Source organism: Caretta caretta, chromosome 11 (genome assembly GCF_965140235.1).
Source record: "Caretta caretta isolate rCarCar2 chromosome 11, rCarCar1.hap1, whole genome shotgun sequence".
Classification (NCBI taxonomy): Eukaryota; Metazoa; Chordata; order Testudines; family Cheloniidae; genus Caretta; species Caretta caretta.
The window spans coordinates 37118389-37138825 of NC_134216.1; the positions used below are offsets into that span (position 1 = coordinate 37118389).

The window sequence follows — 20437 nt, forward strand, 5'->3', positions numbered from 1 at the left end:
GGGGCTCCTCTGGAGGGGCCTATTTAAAAAGTGGTGGAACAATGGCCCCTTGGCCCACCCCTACCTCTGGTGCCTGCCTGCCCTCCGGGATAACACCGGTACCATCTCCCTGCCCCTCTATTGTCCCAGGGATGGGACTAGTCCACTAACCCCATGGCCAGCCATGACCTCATCAAGGAGGTGGAAGCGGGGATGCTGACACAACTTTGACCCCTGCTTCACCCCAGAATTGTTCTGACATGATGCCCCTGCTTTGGAGTTTTACCATTGGCTTCAATGGGAGCAAGAGTGTGTGACATGTAGGAAGCGGAGCTCCGTGAATTAAAAGCATTAGTGAGCTGGACACTTTGGGTGTATAAAGCCTACTGAAATCAATGAAAAGACTCACTGATGTCAATGCACTCTGGATCAGGGCCTCTCAAAGTTGTATGATAGGTACTATTAATTATTGTTTTTCTGCTGTTTGTATATTTCCACACATTTTCTATACTATAATCTTACAACACTTCTGAAAGTCTTCTGAATCACTTTCATACTGAGTTATCTTTTCTGCTTCTATGGGAATAAAATGCTTTCACTAGAGTGAGTACAGAATTGTGTTTTCGTAACATTTTACACCCACTTAGGATGGGCAAAATTGGGCCCCAAAGTTTTAAAATGATTTTGTGCACTAGGGCCCACTTCCACAGTCTTTACTCATGTGGCATAACACCTTTCTCCCTGAAAAGTCCCATCTATGTGGCAAAAGTGAGTCTAAATTATCAGGTAACTTGTTAATGGAGTGACATTTAATTTTTTGTATTTGAGCCATTTTTTCTTTTTTTAACGTTTAGAGTAGAAAAAGTTTATACATAATCCTTCTGTAGTTTTTCATTGAGCTATCACAAACTCTCACTCCAGGGCCACATGATGCATCACAGCAGCCAAGCAGAGATTCTCTGAGCTCCCAAATGAATCCTTTTTTTAATGCCCAATAGAAATGCTAAGTTTTGCTCCCCAATCAATTACCCTCCATAAATAGCTTTCTAGGACTTCTATGGAATCCTTTTGGAACATTAAGGCAAGTCCAATATGTCTGATATCAAAACTGTGAATTATGAAAGTAGAATCAGGTCAGGAAGACAGTCAAGATGGTAGATCCATGCAGTCTGCAAAACTCAGTGATCTTACCATCAAAATCAAGAAGGTATCTTTAAATTTGGCCACTATCATGGAAAGTACACTTTCAGAAAGCACCACTTGAATCACCTCTAACTGCAATGAACACCTTTCTGCAGACCCTAGGAATGCAACACTACTTTCTGAGAGAGTAAAGCTGAAGATTTTGAATACAGGAGCTGCTGATCCAAGCAGCAGAAATCCCACATCCACTAACTGTTTTAAATGAATCCACAGACTACTGGGTCTAGAGAGAAAAGGGACTAAGTTAAAAATAGATACAGCCCATTGGACACAGGGCTGCAAGAGACAGCTTTTACTCTGACCCACAATTATTCACCTACGTAATTTTAAAGGACAGCACTTTTATCATGCTGCCATGGAAAAAGAGCTCTTACTTAAATAAGGAAAAGCTATTATTGCTGCAGTGGTAGACAACTGCATTAAAGCCAGTAAAGAAACTACATAGACCTCTTATACGCAGTGAACCTACGGCTCTTTAAAGGAACACAGCTTTGATGTTTAATAATCCCAAAGAAGAAACTCAGAAATTTGTAAATTCAAGAGCAGAAAACCTTAACGCAAAATAAGCTTTAAGGCACTCTTTTGTGTTATATATAATGCTGGTATGTAATAAAATGGCAATTAAATGAAAGATATTTAAGTAATTCCTTTTTCCCCTCATTATTTCATATGGAATATGCTTAGCTTCAATGTTAGTTCATCAGAACATCTCCTGTAACAATTTTATCACAACCTAATCTTGATGACCCAAGCTGAGAGTAGTCTATGCTTTCTAGATAGTCTATAGACTATGAACTAATTGAGGGGGCCTATTTATATTCTTTTCAAGTAGATTCACTCCCTGAATTTATCAATATCCATTTATTTCTTTAGAGTAATGTTATTCCCAACTATCTGGCTTTATGCCAGACAAAACTACAAATCATAATATTCTGTGAACACTAAACATCATTCATCATATTAAATGAACCAATGAAAGTTGCCTACTTCTAGCCTCAGATGCAGAGGATATTTGATAAGGTTTCTTTTTTGTAGTTATTAGAGACATTTCACTTTGGACATCTATTAAAACAGTGGTCAAACTGTTCTAAAATTCTCCACATCCTTTCCTTTATTTAAATAGCCTCTATCCAATGCCTCACAGTCTTAGAAGCATACAGTGCCATATTATCATAATGGTAAATAGACCAAGTCAGAGACTTTGCTCTTAGACACATCCAGTGAGAGTCTCTCTATTTTCCATGCTGACAATCCCCTGAGGGATTTAGATATCTAGGAGTAAAAATCTCACGCAATATCAAAAAACTAATAATGCTAAATCTGTAAACCCTTTTATATTCCCTACATCAAAGGCCTGCAGCGATGTCACAGTTTACCATTATTTATGTTTGGGAGAGACAGCCTGACAAAAATCAATGCTCTTTCGCAAGTCTTGTATTTTCTGCAAGTCCCTCCTAGTACTTCTATCTATGTGGTTTAAAAAGAGAACTAAACAGATTATGCAGCAACTTTATATAGTATGGTAAAATACCAAGAATCATCTTATTCAGGCTCCAATGATAAAAACCAAAAGTAGGTATTAGTCTCTCCAGTTGGAAAATCTGTAACTGGGAAGCTGTAATTCAATATGACCCTAAGCTAAAACCACTACAATCAGTGCAAAAGTTCCCATTGACTTCAATGGCTTTTAGATCAGACCCCCTATGTTTAGAACTGGTTACATTTTATAGAAATTCAGAACAACAGCCCCATGTGACAAAGTGTCATATTACTCTCTTTTTACATTTTCCAGCTTGATGTGTGGTGAAGATATTTTATTCCCCTCAGGAAATCAGTCAATGTCCTATGTCAGGGACACACTTTGGGAATACTGCGAGAGCAGGAGAAGGAAGAATATCAATCAAATACCTTAGAGCAGTGCCAAAATATTCACTGACTTCCTAGATATGCAGAATATGCCAGAATACTGTTGAACATTGGAGACTTTTTCCAGAGCACAAGACTATTGAACTTTGAACAGCTCAGAATGAAATTTGATCTACCTTGTTAGGATTTCAATGTATAACTATAATTCGCCGTTTTCTAGACTAGATTACTGAGGGGAAAACTCCAAAACTGGAGCAGAACTGATCTGAGGAAACATTGAGAAGGTGGTCTAACCAAAATGAGTTCTTTTCTTGACTGTACAATTTTTTCCACTCAAGACAGAACTGGGATTTAAGAACTTAAAATCCCTCTTCGGTATAATCATTAGCAGAAAGCACTCCTCTGGAGCCTCAGTTTACAACATTCACAAGGGATGCAGAACTTTCAGCTACATAGACTTCTATTGTCTTTCAACTCTGATCAAAATTAATTCAGATCTATACCTAAGAGGCTCCAAATAGAGCTTGTTGGAAACCGGGAAACATTTTCATGAAGATTTGTGAATTTTTCCTCCTTTTATTCTTTGGAATTAAATATTTTTTCACTCAGATTTAGCTTGGAATGTGATTATCAATCAGCCTCGCTCAATACACTTCTTATGGAGATGCCATTACATCATCTGATTTTGGGCACTGGTCTACCATTTCATACATTCCAAGCTGGCAATTGATTTATTATTTAATCTTTTGTAATACATTCTGGAAAATGACCCATGGGACCAAATCTCTGACACAGAGTACTGAATATGATGTTGATGGCTGGCAATAATCTTATCCCAAATCTAATGAGTATAATCAACAAAATCCATCTTATGGATGTGGCAACATGAAATCTGAACTTATTTTTACTTAAAAACAAAACAATGAATAGTAATGAATAAGGGTTATATACATTCTGGATGTATATATAAAGTATCCTCAGACTTAACTGTCAACAGAATACTACTGTAGACTCTGGACGTACAGGTACCACATTTATACTGAAGAAAATCAATCTGTTGCCCAAAATATTATTGGTAGAGCTTGTTGAGAAAACATAAGTATATTTCTTGAAAAATTTCAAATTAAATTTCATTTCTTTCCATTTCATTAAATTTTTCCATTTTTAAAATTAAAGAATCATTTTGGTAAAAAAAAAAAACACTTTAAAAAGCAAAGACTTTTTCCTGCAAAAAGGGGAAAAATTAAAAAGTGAGAGAAAGTGCTTTTTCTTGTTAAAACAAAACAAATTTTAAAAAATAATTTTTAATTTGCAAATTTTTCACTGGAACTTTTTCATAATTTTTTGGTAGAAATGTTTGAAAAGGCATTTTCTACAGAAAAAAGTTAAATTGAAAAGTTTTTCAACCAGCTCTAAATATTAACATGTGGACTTTCATTTTTTAAATTAAAGTTGATTACATGGATATAAAGAAAGTTTATCATTTAGAGTTTATTGTATTCGTTTATTTAATTTGTAAAAATTAAAACATAAAATTAAGCATTTGGACTATAAGTCTTGCAGGAAAGGGATCGTTTCTTTTCTATGCTGCACACAAAACCAGTGGTGAGCTGGAGCCGGTTTGCGCCGGTTCGCGTGAACCGGTTGTAAAATTTTGAAGCAGTTTTAGAACCGGTTCTTAACCTGCTTCCCTGCAGGGGGCGCTGAGGCTTTGATGGGGTCCGGCCGGGAAGTGACGTAATTCCTCCTCTGGCCGCCGGGGGCGCTGCGCTGCGGGAGCCACGTGGGCTGCCGCCTGGCCCTGGGCACGAGCCCTGTTGTTGCTGCTACTCCCCTGGCCCTGGGGCTCCCGCTGCTGCCTAGTGGGTTCCCGGCTGCTCTGCTGGGCCTGGGCTGCGTCCCACTGCTGCCTGGTGGGTTCCCTGCTGCTTTCCCCGTGAGCACCCACCACCCTGCCCGCAGCCAGCTCCTGTCTCCAGCCACCCCCATACCCCCTGCCCGCAACCAGCCCCTGCTGCACCCCCTGCCCTGTATCCAGCCAACCCCTGCCGCACGCACCCCCTGTCCTGCCTGCACCAGCCCCTGCCGCACGCCCTGCCTGCAGCCAGCTCCTGCCGCACACAGCCCCTGCCCTGCCTGCAGCCACCCCCTATCTCCAGCCACCCCAACACCCCCTGCCTGCAGCCAGCCCCTGCCCCCCTGCCCTGCCTCGCCTCCAGCCACCCCCACATGCCCTGCCTGCAGCCAGCCCCCATCTCCAGCCACCCCCAGCCCTGCCCGTAGCCAGCCCCCGTCTCCAGCCACCCCTGCACCCCCTGCCCGCAGCCAGCCCCCGTCTCCAGCCACCCCTGCACCCCTTGCCCGCAGCCAGCCCCCGTCTCCAGCCACCCCTGCACCCCTTGCCCGCAGCCAGCCCGTCTCCAGCCACCCCCTGCCTTGCCCGCACCAGCCCGTCTCCAGCCACTCCCTACCCTGCCCGCACCAGCCCCTGCCGCACCTCCTGCTCTGCCCGCAGCCACCCCTGCACCCCCTGCCTGCAGCCATCCCCTATCTCCAGCCACCCCCTGCCTTGCCCGCACCAGCCTGTCTCCAGCCACTCCCTGCCCTGCCCGCACCAGCCCCTGCCGCACACCCTGCCTGCAGCCAGCCCCTGCCGCATGCCCTGCCTGCAGCCAGCCCGTCTCCAGCCACCCCCGCACCCCCTGCCTGCAGCCAGCCCCTGCCGCACCCCCTGCCCTGTATCCAGCCAACCCCTGCCACACGCACCCTCTGCCCTGCCCGCAGCCAGTCCCTGCCACATGCCCTGCCCGCAGCCAGCCCATCTCCAGCCACCCGCACACCCGCTGCCCGCAGCCAGCCTCTGCTGCACCCCCTGCCCTGCCCGCACCAGCCCCTGCCCTGCCCTCAGCCAGCCCGTCTCCAGCCAGCCCTGCCCTGCCCTGCCCTGCCTGCAGCTAGCCCCTACCTCCAGTCAGCCCCTGTCCTGTCTTCAGCCAGCCCCACACTCCCTTGCCTCCAGCCAACCCCACACCCTCCTGTCTTCAGCCAGCTCCGCACCCCCTGCCCTGCCCTGCCCGCAGCCAGCCCTGCACCCCTTGCCTCTAGCTAGCCCTGCCCCACGCCCCTGTCTGCAGGTGGCCCCACGTCCACTGATGCCCTGCAGTTCCCAGGGCAGTAACCTTGCACACCTGCCTCAATGAGGGGGGCAGGGAGCAGCTGGGACCCACACATGTGCACACCCTAGGGTGACCAGGCAGCAAGTGTGAAAAATCAGGACGGGGTGGGGGGTAATAGGAGCCTATATAAGAAAAAGACCCAAAAATCATGACTGTCCCTATAAAATCGGGACATCTGGTCACCCTAGCACACCCCCAGGGAGTGGCGGGGACCCACACATGTGAAACGGAGCTCATTTCTAGTTCAGGCCCATTTTTTTAAAAAAGAACTTTAGGCAGGGTTAACATACATCCGTATTTTCCCGGACAGGTCAGGCTTTTTGGTTCTTAAATCGCCGTCCGGGAGGAATTTTTAAATTTTAAGAATTCCTCCCGGGAAAATACGGATGTATGGTAACCCTGTTGGTACAAAAAATACATACTGGGGCACATCCCTTAAATCAGAACTTTTTATAGGGAACCAGTTGTTAAGATTTTGGCAGCTCATCACTGCAACCCAACGTAATGGCTAATATCTGGCTCTTCCTTGAGTCTTCCATGAAGGAAGCCATGGGTCAGCAGACTGACAACAGCTTAAACAGAACTCTGCCTCTGAGGAGAGGTGCCGAGGAATCTTATAGATGGAGTACATCTTTGAAAGTGGGGGAGGTGGGCCAACCTCTGACAGACCACTGATGAGAGACAGCCCCCAGGAGAAGTACTGTCCATTTATGAAAAAAATAAAAAGTAGGAAAGAATGTAAGGAAGTAAGAGTTACTTGCTAATTCTGCTTTTCTCCCTCCCTCCCCCACTCCCTATAAAACAACAACAAAGGCAGGAAAGCCAGACCTGCCACAAATTTTCATTCTTGTCACCATTTAAAATTTATATGAAAAAAGGGTTATGTTAACAGTGTGCTAATATTTATATTATGTAATATTTGGTATTCGAAGACTTGCTGGGAAATCTTTCTGTGCTCTTTGACTTTAGTATTTCAATAGGTATTTTGTTTTGCTGCATGATCATTTGGGAGATAAAGCTCAATTATGCTGTCTGTCATTTCTGCTTCCATCATGCTTTATATTCTCTTCATTACCATATTCTCCCTCCGGAGCGTTCTCTTACAATAAATGACACAGCCATAAAAAAAGTTCTAAAGAAACACCCCCCCCCCATTAACTAATATAAAATTTTTGCAAGAAGTCATAGGACAATTTTTCTTAAACTGCAGAAGACTCGGCAACTAGGAGCAGGGCCGGCTCCAGGCACCAGCAAAACAAGCGGGTGCTTGGGGCCGCACATTTCTAGGGGCGGCATTCCGGCGCCGGCCATGCCGCCCCTAGAACTGTGCCCCCGCCGCCCCAGCTCGCCCCCGCTGCACCGCTTCTCCCCCTTCCTCCCAGGCTTGCCGCGCGCCAAACAGGTGTTTCAGGCGGGGCAAGCCTCGCAGGGAGGGGGAAGAAGCTGAGCGGTGGCGCGCCCGGGGGAGGTGGCGGCGGTGGAGCGGAGGTGAGCTGGGGCGGGGAGCGGTTCCTCTACCCCCCACCTCCGCTCCGCCTGCTCCCCTGAACGCGCCGCCGCTCCCCCGCCTGAGCGGGAGGGGGGAGAAGTGGAGCGGCGGCGCGTTCAGGGGAGCAGGCGGAGCGGAGGTGAGCTAGGGCTGCGGGGGAGGGAGCTGTAGGAAGCAATGGTGGGGGGGGGGGGAGGGGAGAATGCAGCACGCACGGGGGAGGAGGCGGGACCGGGGATTTGGGGAAGGGGCAGAGTTGGGGCGGAGCCAGGGGGCACGGGAAAAACCGGGGGTGGGCAAACATTTGTTTGCTTGGGGCGGCAAAAATCCTAGAGCCGGCCCTGCGGAGGAGAAGTTCTTAGCAATTAAGGATCGTAGGCAGTCATACGTAAGTAAAAAAGTATAGGGTTAGAAACAACTTGGTTTTCTGGTGTTACTAACAGCAATTTATTGATAACGCCTATATTATTGTAATACTCTTACATTTCACCGTTTCTGGTTTTTACCTTTTGCACTTTGCTGAATTTGGCCTTATCACGTTGGGGATTAAAGTCAAAACCACAAGCAGAAAAAAAATTCCAACACTTTAGTATTTGTCCTTCCCAAAACTGTTGTTGTCCACTATCCTTTGAACAAGGAGAAGTTTATGAATGATCACACTTCATATTTCCTTGTAGTTTTGATAATGTTTTGATAAAAAATAGGAAACAGAATTCTGAAAGTAGTTCAGGACATACCAGATTTTAAATACAAACAACAAAGAAGGTACTGTGAATAGTTTAAACAATAATCCCAACTCCACTGTCAAAAAGCTTTCATTTTGGATCCAGGCCACTCTAAAATGGTGCTCCCAGCAACCTGCAATTGCCTCCCCACTTATCTATTCCATATGATCCACCCCCCTTCTGCCAATTCCCAGCCTCACACATTCTGCAGTGCCACAGATCCATTCTGCCTAAACATACCTGGTACATTTCAGCAGTATAACAGGCAAATTCCACCTTCATAAAGAATTTGGCACATTCTGCAGCAAACAAGTTAAAAACAGTGGCAGTGATAGGACAATTCATGAAGAGTGTCCATAGTGGGAAGGGAGCACTTTACATACCCAGGATACAGCACACTCACGATTTTCCCTTTTAATTGACTGCCCATTGTTTATAGATGGACATGTAGGACTTATTACACCTGTGGTGTACTTCTGTGTACAGAGTAATGCAGGTGCTCCTACAGCACAGCACTCCACAACTATTGATTTGGGTAAGGAGCTCCTGTCTCTCAGAAATCAAACGAGTACTGTGTGACAGGGGTTGCCATAGAACTTATAAGCATGACATTTTTATAGAATAGTACAGAAAAAAAGCATGGAATTCCTTTGCCACTTATGGATGTGCATATTACAGATGTTTCACTACTTTTAAAAACTGAAAATGTATATTTCATTCACAGTCTCAAAAGAACATTCTTTCCATTACAACGTGTCCTTTTAACCACCAGACAGATTTATAAGAATACAATGAAAACAGTATACAGGTTTTTTTAAGTGAATCGAAGCCAGTCAGAAGACAAACTATTCTAAATCTATATGTTTACTAAATTAGGTAGATAAAACATTTTGATATATAGATTAATTATGTAGAAAGGCAATTGTTTGTATGACAGACAATAGAAAATGTAAGTGTAGCGTGTGCTTGGCCCAGCTGCCTTTTTGGCTGTTATAAATTGTTTCTGAAGTGTGTCTCACTATTTTCATCCAAAATTGTTCTTGCAGCAGAGATCATGTGTACTCCTGCATGCGATTTCCCCTCTCTCCTGAGAGAGGAGAATGTGCCGCAGTGTACTTTTCTTGAGTTACACTGCAGTATGATCTGTTTTCTTATGCAGGCAGTATGATAGGTCTGTGTTTCATGCTGCAACAGCTCTCACTTGATAGCGGAGAGAGACAGAAATATGAAATAAGCAAAGATGACCACACACTGGATCACAGCAATAAAACTTAGCTGTGTCTAAGGAAATAGATCAACACATTTGCACCATCCCCTCACTGAAAATTATGTTAATAATGCAGAGGTTTGCCAGCCATTAGGTATTTCTGTACTGTAGCTATGTCAGCAGGTTCTCCTAGTATACTGGAAAGCTAGATAATCCTTTCTGAGTGCGTTTTGGGACCTCAATTTAGTAATTTTCTAGGCCCACAACAACCAATAAACCAGCATCTTTGCTACGCAGTTTTTAACGGTACGTTATATTATTTTTGCCTTGCTGATATCTAATCTAGGACAGCAGGTACTTGTGTACTGTTATTTTAGAAGGTGGGGGGTCTATTCTTGTACTGATGCACAAGGTAGCTAACTCCTATTAATACAAACAGAAATTATGTTTGTAATTCCCTAGCTCATTTTAATAGACCTCCTAAAGTTGTATTTTTGCAATCTCAAATGAGTCTGGCAGCTTCTTACCATTGCAGTGTCAGCACTACATGAGAGCACATGCTGAACCTAAGCCCATGAATTGCTGGTCCAGAGGCAAAAGTGCTAACAAAAAAGCTACACTGACATATCAAGAGATATAGTCGTCACATTCCAGCATCATCTGAAATTACTTAAGTGGAAAAACAAACTAGGAAAACTGTAAATTATATAGAAATCTATAAAATATTTTCCATTATTATTTTTATCATTTATTTCATGTACTAATTCCTTAGTTGCCTAAACCTTAAAGAGCAGCCATAATAATAATAAGTATCTATTCTTACTATGATACAGAATTTTAAAGCAAATTAAATGTGGGGGAAAAAACTGAAAGTCCTTTTAGGTATTGAGTATTTGAACAGTTGTTGTCTTTGTTAATTTGAGCTAATGAGTCAACAAGCAACAACAACAAAAAAACATTTTGAAAATGTTAATCAAGTAACTTAAATCTTAGCTCTAATTATTTGAAACTCATTTCTCTGCAAGGTCAACAAATGATAAACCTCCAACCCATTATGTTAAAGAAGAGATAAAGAGTAGATGATTAAAAAAAAAACCTAAGATTGAATCTTCCCTCTCTCAGGATATTGTGTTTCTGTCCATGTATTTAAACACCATGAGCTTCTGTGTCTTGCACAGTACCCAAGTACACTGTCAATAAAAACTACTGATGGTTTTCAGAGCAGCCTTAGGCTCCATGAAAGTTGTAAATGTCTAAAATAATTATGCAAAGAACAAATATAATTTAACATTTGTTATTTTTATGGCAATTGAATGCTTTATTTTCATAATTATTTTTTTTTGTTTTTCCTTAACAGTGAATCTAATGTTTTTGTGGAAGATGCTATGTAAGAACATGAGAACGGCCATACTGCGTCAGACCAAAGGTCCATCTAGCCCAGTATCCAGTCTACCAACAATGGGCAATGCCAGGTGCCCCAGAGGGAATGAACAGAACAGGTAATCACCAAGTGATCCATCCACTGTCGCCCATTTCCAGCTTCTGGCAAACAGAGGCTAGGGACACCATCCCTCTCCATCCTGACTAATAGCAATTGATGGACCTAGTCTCCATGAACTGATCTAGTTCCTTTTTGAACCCTGTTACAGACATTTTCACAACATCCTCTGGCAAGGAGTTTCACAGGTTGACTGTGAGTTGTGTGAAAAAAATACTGCCTTTTGTTTTAAACCTGCTACCTATTAATTTCATTTGGTGACCCTTAGTTCTTGTGTTATGAGAAGGTGTAAATAACACTTCCTTATTTACTTTCTCCACACCAGTCATGATTTTTAGACCTCTATGATATCCCCCCTTAGTTCTCTCTTTTCCAAGCTGAAAAGTCCAAGTCTTATTAATCTCTCCTAATATGGCAGCCATTCCATACCCCTAATAATTTTTGTTGCCCTTTTCTGAACATTTTCCAAGTCCAATATATCTTTTTTGAGATAGGGCGAACATATCTGCACACAGTATTCAAGATGTGGGCATATTATGGATTTATATGGAGGCAATATGATATTTTCTGTCTTATTATCTATCCCTTTCTTAATGGTTCCCAATATTCCATTTTTTTGACTGCCACTGCACATTGAGCGGATGTTTTCAGAGAACTAGCCACAATGACTCCCAAGATCTCTTTCTTGAGTGGTAACAGCCAATTTAGACCCCATCATTTTCTATGTATCATTGGGATTATGTTTTCCAATGTGCATTACTTTGCATTTATCAACATTGAATTTCATCTGCCATTTCGTTGCCTAGTCACCTAGGTTTGTGAGATCCTTTTGTAGCTCTTCACAGTCTGCCTGGGACTTAACTATCTTGAGTAGTTTTGTATCATCAGCAAATTTTCCCACCTCACTGTTTACCCATTTTTCCAGTTCATTTATGAATATGTTGAATAGGACTGGTCCCAGTACAGACGTCTGGGGGACACCACTATTTACCGCTCTCCATTCTGAAAACTGACCATTTATATATAGATAGTGTTGGAGGCTGGAATCCTCTAAGTTCACAGAATGTGTCAAGCATGGGCATCAGCAGTACAAAAGTCCCCACACTGCACCAGTACCTCAGGCTTAATCTAGAGCAATGGTCCCCAACCCTTTTGTGGGAATAGCACATTCATATTTCCAACAGACTGTGGCGGGTGCCAAACACCCCGCTGCCGAAATACTGGCATTTCGGTGGGCGGTTCTCAGGTGGCTGCGCTCGGCGGTGGCATTTTGGCGGCGTGGTGTCCTGCGGGCCCACACAACTGCCCCGGTGGGTGCTATTGCACCCACAGGCACTGCGTTGGGGACCCCTGATCTAGAGGAACCTGTGAGGATAAAATGGTAATTAAAGTCACCATGCCCATTTAATTCTTGGACCACCTGCTACAACACCCTGAACAAGTGCCTCTTATTGTTGTGTTGCAATGCTGTTTACTAAAAATTGAACTGAAATCACTAATTCTTTCCCATAATTTAAAAAATAATCAGATGGTAACAAGTTTCTATCAATACTGACTTGAGTCATAATGTAACTTGTGGTCTAAGGGTCAAAGACCCCTTTGCCCCATCACTAAAGCCATTCCCCTTTAATTTTAATAGCAACCCGTTTATTATCGTGTATTAATTTTATATAATAAACACAGATTGAACAAGTACATATGATAAAAATGTAATCTTTATTCTTTTGTCTGGTTAGTAATGTATTTATGGGAAAACATTTTCCGGCATGCAGTTCACCAATACACTACACATCAATATTTTTAGTAAAAGAAAGAGTCTATGTTTAACTCCACCTTGTGTAAGAAAGAAAAACACCCTGATGTGATGCATTATACAAGTTCACTACTTTGTTCTTGTGAAAAAAGATTGTGGATCCCATATAATATTTTTAACAGTTCTAGTGCATCATGAATCAACAAGAACAACAGTCTATATAAACAGACAATTGGAAAGATCAAGGATTCTATGAATAAGACTACCTTGAAACTTCAGATGCAAGCAGCGCTAGAAATTCAACAAATTTCTCCATTCTTTTTCCACATACCAAAACCAACCTACTCAGGAGGCAAATGAACTCTGGTCCCCATTTTATTTAAAATTATTTCATATTAAAATATGTTCAAGTATAATAATAAGCAGAAGCGTACAACTACCCATTGACTTCTTCATATCTTAAATTTCTTAATGAAAAAGAAGTAGGAATAGAAATGAACAAAAAAGTGACTGACAACAACTTGAGGATAACTGTAGCTGCTTATAGGTACAAAATGCTGAAAAATAAAGTGATTTTTAAAAATAACGTAGTTTTTTATAAAACTGTTTTCTAACCCCACATTTTCAACAAGTTAAGCAGTTTACATGTCCTGTATAGTCCAATTATACACCGCATGATATTGATTAATTTTTTAAAATTAAAATTAAAGAAAAATAATCTCTTAAATAGCAGCAAACTGTTGCTTACTGAGATGAGGAATGACGTCTGGTTGAACAATTTGTTTCACTTTTCCACTGACACATGGCTTCCCATATTAGATTTCTGAACTTTGGAAGGCGTAAGATACAGCAACAAGGTGTAAGATACAGATAAACATGCATCAGTGACAATCTTCAAATTATTTATAATAGTACAGAATATATCATATTATCTGTTGAAAGTTTGCAAACTTGACTTATTAAGGTAGATATTTAATATAATAAATACTGTGGTCAGGTCATTATTTGCTTGCTCAAATATGTACCACTGTGTCAAACAACGATTTAAATATGAAAAGCCATTTGATTGACAATTACAATGTCAACCTTGCTGACAACAGATGACATTTAAAAAATACTGTAGGATAAAGCAGAATAACTACACCTATTTGGACATTTCACTGTTTAGGGAAGAATAATTTCATAGCAGAACACTTGACAAAAACACATGGGGACCAAATTCTTCCCTGATTTACACCTCCCCTGCCACGTCTCCCCTGTACAACCCTAATAGGGTTGGGTTGTGGGCATGAGGTATAAATCAAGGCAGTATTTGTCCCAAGGGTTCTTAACGTTACCATTGATCTGCACGTTACCCCCTTTATCTTAAATGGCTTTTACTCACATGAATAAGAGAAGTAGAGACAGAATGTAGCTCCAGACCTTAGAAGAAAATATGGAATGCACTGTTGAAATGTAATAAGTTTACATTAAAAGGCAATAAAATCAACCAACCAAACCAGAAAAATGACTGTTCCATTTTTGGGAATTCTTTTTGACTTTATATTTATTATGATTTTTCTGGATGTTTTATTTCATGATAGCTAAAATACTTCGAAATTAAGAGCCAGCCTGAAACCTGAAAGTAGATAGAACCTCTGCTGCTCTTTGTGATGTCATGTTTTTCCATGCATGAGCTATAAGTACGGCATGCCTTCATGCAAATCACTTCAATCTGAACATGAGAGAGAATCATTATCAGAGTATAACAACTCACCACATATAGACTTTAAAATGGTAGGTAAATAATTATTTTTTTAAGAAAACCAAAAACTAAATAACCAAAAAGAAAAAAGTGAAATAAACGAATCAGCTCTCTGTGGCAATAACTACCCTCTTCCAAGGGCAGACTCCTCTACTGGTATTTATTGATGTCTTGTCTATATCCCCAATGGTCTTGTCATCTTTTTGTGATGGCACTGATCTGATTTAGACTTAAGGTCATGGGGCAGGGACCCTGCTTTTAAATTGGCTTGTTAAGAACCATGCACACCTTATGCCGTATAAATAGTATCTGACACTTGAATACTTGTGAAAGAGCACTTATCTCCTTTCCCCAACATAAAGGAACCACATAAAACAAATCTGTGAATTAAAACAAATGACTGCACCAACAGAAATTTTAAAAGTAGGACAAATGTGGCTGTAGAAATGCACAGAATGGATATAATTACACCACTGAAGTATTTGTTGTTACCATTTGTTGTTACCACGCATTTTAAGAATGATAGATTTGCACGCTTTAATGTTCTCTACAGTCTGAGTAGCAATGTTGTGACTCCTCTTCATCAGTACCAGCAGGTAATGGAAACAATCATCTCTTGGCAAGGCTGTTACCCTACAGAGTCACAGTTTGATGATGAGGGGTCACTGTCTGTCTTGATATAGGCACTGACCTTAAGGTGTAGGGGTGTGTGTGTGTGTGTGTCTATATATATATATATATATGTAAAAGTTGTCAGTTTGGTGTAGACCTTCTACAGGAGCCCTATTGACATAAATGTCACTTTCTCAAGCTGTAAACAATTTGTCATGAATTAAATTCTTTGTTTCCTTTTACTTTTTACTTTCCCTGGTGTCCTTATTTTTGTCTTCTTTTTCTGAATTGTCTTTTTCATATTTGTCTTTGTTTGGCTTTGTTACACTATCGTAGGAAGGTGGAGAGGTTGTGGAGGGGGTCCTATCTGTTTTTTCTGCAGCTGAGTTTTCACTTAGCTTATCCAGAGTCATATCTTCTTTGATAGGCAGACCATGCTTTTCTTTGCAATACATAAATGAAACTTTTTTCACCGTTTGCCTTAAAAGGTAATGTCTGTAAGCTCGCTGAATAACAGTAGCGGACACTTCCTCTTGTTTTCTTTTTAATGTGGTTGTAATTGGTTCATAGGAGACTTTAGAAGGATTAGCCGCCATAAAACGATCTTCCATTTGTATTCTAAGTGCATCCATCTCATCACTTTCCCCCAAAACACGCTTTGTAAAAGCAAACAAGATGTCAAGGCAGTGAATTCTGTCACCACTTACCATGGGCAGATCCATTGCAATAAGCTGAAGAGTGTTTGGTTTTGCTATAAGAAGAGGAGGATCCAAAGAGGCTGCAAAATCAAACAGTTTACTGTATTCTATAAACTGGGTTGCATCTGGATCATACTTTTCCCAAACTTCATAGAACATCTCAAAGTCATCCTCACTCAAGGGCTCGGCACTTTCTTCTGTAGCAACACTGAAGTTCTCCAAAATAACAGCAATATACATGTTTACTACAACTAGAAATGAGATGATAATATAACTGACAAAAAAGAAAATCCCGACTGAAGGGTTACCACAGTCTCCTTTAACAGAGCTTCCCGGGTGAGGTTTATTAGGATCACAGTCCGGTTCTCCACTGTTAAGAATTGGTGACAGCAAACCATCCCAACCAGCAGACGTGGTAATTTGAAATAGGCAGATCATGCTGTTGCCAAAAGTTTCAAAGTTGAACATGTCATCAATCCCAGCTTCCCTCTTAACGTAGGCAAAGTTGGACATTCCAAATATAGCATAGATAAACATGACCAGGAAAAGCAGGAGACCAATGTTAAACAAAGCAGGAAGAGACATCATCAAAGCAAAAAGCAGAGTGCGAATCCCTTTAGCTCCCTTAATGAGACGCAGGATTCGACCTATTCTGGCGAGTCGGACAACTCTGAACAAGGTGGGGGACACAAAATACTCTTCAATCACCTTGTCTAGAAACATACCTGTAAAAAAACAAAACAAAAAAGGATTGTCTATTTTATAACAATTTAAATTTTCCATATCACAGAGCATAAATGAAGACGGGCCACATCTATCCTTAGTAGAGATTCTGAATAGGGAGAGAGTCATAATGTGCATTCTTACATTTTGCATAATAGCATCTATTAAAAGGAATTGCACAGGTACCATATTTGTTTTGGCACTTTTTATGGTGGGTTATGAAAAACAAATGGATATTAAAATTAACACTGAAGTACTAAGAAAGCCCATTTGCAGTTTCTGAGGTTGAGAATGGGAACGTACAGATTACTATAAATGCTCTCATGTATGTTTCCTGTTTACTATAGAATCAAGGGAAGTGAAAACTAAGTAACTGTCTATCTGATCTTGTGAAACTTCCATTGTTAAAACAATTTTTTTTTACAAATGTTTGCCCTTCCATTCATTAGATTCCTTTTAAATATAATTATTTCTTACCTACTATGGAGAGAATGACAACCACAAAATCAAAAATGTTCCAGCCTATGGTGAAGTAGTAATAACGGAGTGAAATTAGTTTGAGGACACATTCTCCAGTGAAAAGGACAATAAAGACTATGTTAATCCAGTATAAAATATGTTTCATCTCATCATTCTGGTCATCAGTTTCTATCATCATTGTGACCATGTTAAGGCAGATAAGAATCATGATGCTGATATCAAATGCTTGTTTTGTTACAATATCAAACACCAAACCTTGGAATTTGTTCTGAAAAAAAGTGAAAGAGTAAGTCAGATATTATTAAATATCTCAGAGAGAGAGAGAGAGAGAGAGAGAGAAACTGATGAGATCTATTTCAGAAAGAAAAGCCCTAATGCAGTTTATTTCTTTTTAAAGGAAGGCTTTGGGAATCAGTGAAACAAAAGATCTGAAAAAGTGTAGAAAATGAGTCTGCCAGTCTAAGTTTTCCTCCAGGAAATGGCTTGGTTTTATACTTTATACTGAGAGCTATCAACTGAAACAATTCAAAGATTGTATTGTGACCACACAGAAATATGCATAAATTGCCATTTCCAACTATAACATCCAGAAATTTTTGACACAGCTTGCAATTGTGATTTGCTCCCAAATTCAGATGAATGTAAAACAACATGCATTCTTACTGCTGGCCTAGGTATAGGTTTTTGTGGTTTCTTGGATCCCAGCTTTTTCATTGCATTGTAATATTTCTTCTGTTCTTCTGTCATGAAGATGTCTTGACCTCCAAGGTAAAGAAATGAAATAACTGGTTACAACCATGTCATTAGAGATATTATTTTACTGTTATTCAAATATATACAAACACAGAATTTACTATACAGGTATTCATTCTTTCAAAAGACAAAATTCAGGGATCAAAATAGATTACATAGAACTGAATTCTTTAAGAGTATATGAAGACTTGCTAGAAAAATCCACAAAAATGAGGCTGTTTAGTGTTGGGGAGAAGGGGTAGAAAAACTGAGCTTTTAGCTAGCAGCACTCATTAAAAGAGCAGACAATTTAGAGATATTTGGCATCAATAAAAATTAAGTCTATAAATATATAGAAAAATAATGCATCACAAGATATTACTGATATTCAGGAGATACAGCTGTATTAGTGATTTCAATATTTGTAAGTTAATTCGCCATCAACAAGAAATGAGTTCTGAAGCTAAAAAAAGAAAAAATAATAATTAATAGGTCTTCAATTACAATAGATTAGGAAGACCCATATTCTGAATATTTGTAGATTTAATACAAATTTTCCATAAATGTTAGTTTACTATATACAAGCAAAAAGAAAAGGAGTACTTGTGGCACCTTAGAGACTAACCAATTTATTTGAGCATGAGCTTTCGTGAGCTACAGCTCACTTCATCGGATGCATACTGTGGAAACTGCAGCAGACTTTATATATACACAGAGAATATGAAACAATACCTCCTCCCACCCCACTGTCCTGCTGGTAATAGCTTATCTAAAGTGATCATCAGGTTGGGCCATTTCCAGCACAAATCCAGGTTCTCTCACCCTCCACCACCCCCCACAAATTCACTCTCCTGCTGGTGATAGCCTATCCAAAGTGACAACTCTTTACACAATGTGCATGATAATCAAGTTGGGCCATTTCCTGCACAAATCCAGGTTTTCTCACCCCCTCACCCCCCTCCCAAAAACCACACACACAAACTCACTATTCTGCTGGTAATAGCTCATCCAAAGTGACCATTCTCCCTACAATGTGCATGATAATCAAGGTGGGCCATTTCCAGCACAAATCCAGGTTTTCTCACATCACCCCCACCCCCATACACATACAAACTCACTCTCCTGCTGGTAATAGCTCATCCAAACTGACCACTCTCCAAGTTTAAATCCAAGTTAAACCAGAACATCTGGGGGGGGGGGGGTAGGAAAAAACAAGAGGAAATAGGCTACCTTGCATAATGACTTAGCCACTCCCAGTCCCTATTTAAGCCTAAATTAATAGTATCCAATTTGCAAATGAATTCCAATTCAGCAGTTTCTCGCTGGAGTCTGGATTTGAAGTTTTTTTGTTTTAAGATAGCGACCTTCATGTCTGTGATTGCGTGACCAGAGAGATTGAAGTGTTCTCCGACTGGTTTATGAATGTTATAATTCTTGACATCTGATTTGTGTCCATTTATTCTTTTACGTAGAGACTGTCCAGTTTGACCAATGTACATGGCAGAGGGGCATTGCTGGCACATGATGGCATATATCACATTGGTGGATGTGCAGGTGAACGAGCCTCTGATAGTGTGGCTGATGTTATTAGGCCCTGTGATGGTGTCCCCTGAATAGATATGTGGGCACAATTGGCAACGGGCTTTGTTGCAAGGATAAGTTCCTGGGTTAGTGGTTCTGTTGTGTGGTATGTGGTTGTTGGTGAGTATTTGCTTCAGGTTGCGGGGCTGTCTGTAGGCAAGGACTGGCCTGTCTCCCAAGATTTGTGAGAGTGTTGGGTCATCCTTTAGGATAGGTTGTAGATCCTTAATAATGCATTGGAGGGGTTTTAGTTGGGGGCTGAAGGTGACAGCTAGTGGTGTTCTGTTATTTTCTTTGTTAGGCCTGTCCTGTAGTAGGTAACTTCTGGGAACTCTTCTGGCTCTATCAATCTGTTTCTTTACTTCTGCAGGTGGGTATTGTAGTTGTAAGAAAGCTTGACAGAGATCTTGTAGGTGTTTGTCTCTGTCTGAGGGGTTGGAGCAAATGCGGTTGTATCGCAGAGCTTGGCTGTAGACGATGGATCGTGTAGTGTGGTCAGGGTGAAAGCTGGAGGCATGCAGGTAAGAATAGTGGTCAGTAGGTTTCTGGTATAGGGTGGTGTTTATGTGACCATTGTTTATTAGCACTGTAGTGTCCAGGAAGTGGATCTCTTGTGTGGACTGGACCAGGCTGAGGTTGGTGGTGGGATGGAAATTGTTGAAATCATGGTGGAATTCCTCAAGGGCTTCTTTTCCATGGGTCCAGATGATGAAGATGTCATCAATATAGCGCAAGTAGAGTAGGGGCTTTAGGGGACGAGAGCTGAGGAAGCGTTGTTCTAAATCAGCCATAAAAATGTTGGCATACTGTGGGGCCATGCGGGTACCCATAGCAGTGCCGCTGATCTGAAGGTATACATTGTCCCCAAATGTGAAATAGTTATGGGTAAGGACAAAGTCACAAAGTTCAGCCACCAGGTTAGCCGTGACATTATCGGGGATAGTGTTCCTGATGGCTTGTAGTCCATCTTT

General features: G+C 41.2%; 2 protein-coding genes across 5 annotated transcripts in view; one reads left to right on the plus strand and one right to left on the minus strand.

The window, feature by feature from the left end:
• The window catches only part of LOC125645230 (uncharacterized), a 104844-nt gene that overhangs the window by 43128 nt on the left and 41279 nt on the right, over window positions 1–20437 (plus strand). For 2 of the 3 annotated variants that reach the window (XM_075117923.1, XM_075117921.1), the window contains exon 2: window positions 11003–11144. The gene's annotated coding sequence lies outside the window, so the exon portion shown is untranslated. The other variant, XM_075117925.1, reaches the window with a different exon arrangement.
• LOC125645232 (sodium channel protein type 2 subunit alpha-like) overlaps window positions 12841–20437 on the minus strand; it is a 210369-nt gene continuing 202772 nt past the window's right edge. For both annotated transcript variants that reach the window (XM_075117912.1, XM_075117911.1), the window contains exons 25-27: window positions 17817–17921; window positions 17151–17421; window positions 12841–16675 (exon numbers count right to left, since the gene is read on the minus strand). In XM_075117912.1, the coding sequence (XP_074974013.1) occupies window positions 15492–16675; window positions 17151–17421; window positions 17817–17921 (1560 nt within the window). In that variant the 3' untranslated portion in view covers window positions 12841–15491. The remainder of the gene's footprint in view (window positions 16676–17150; window positions 17422–17816; window positions 17922–20437) is intronic.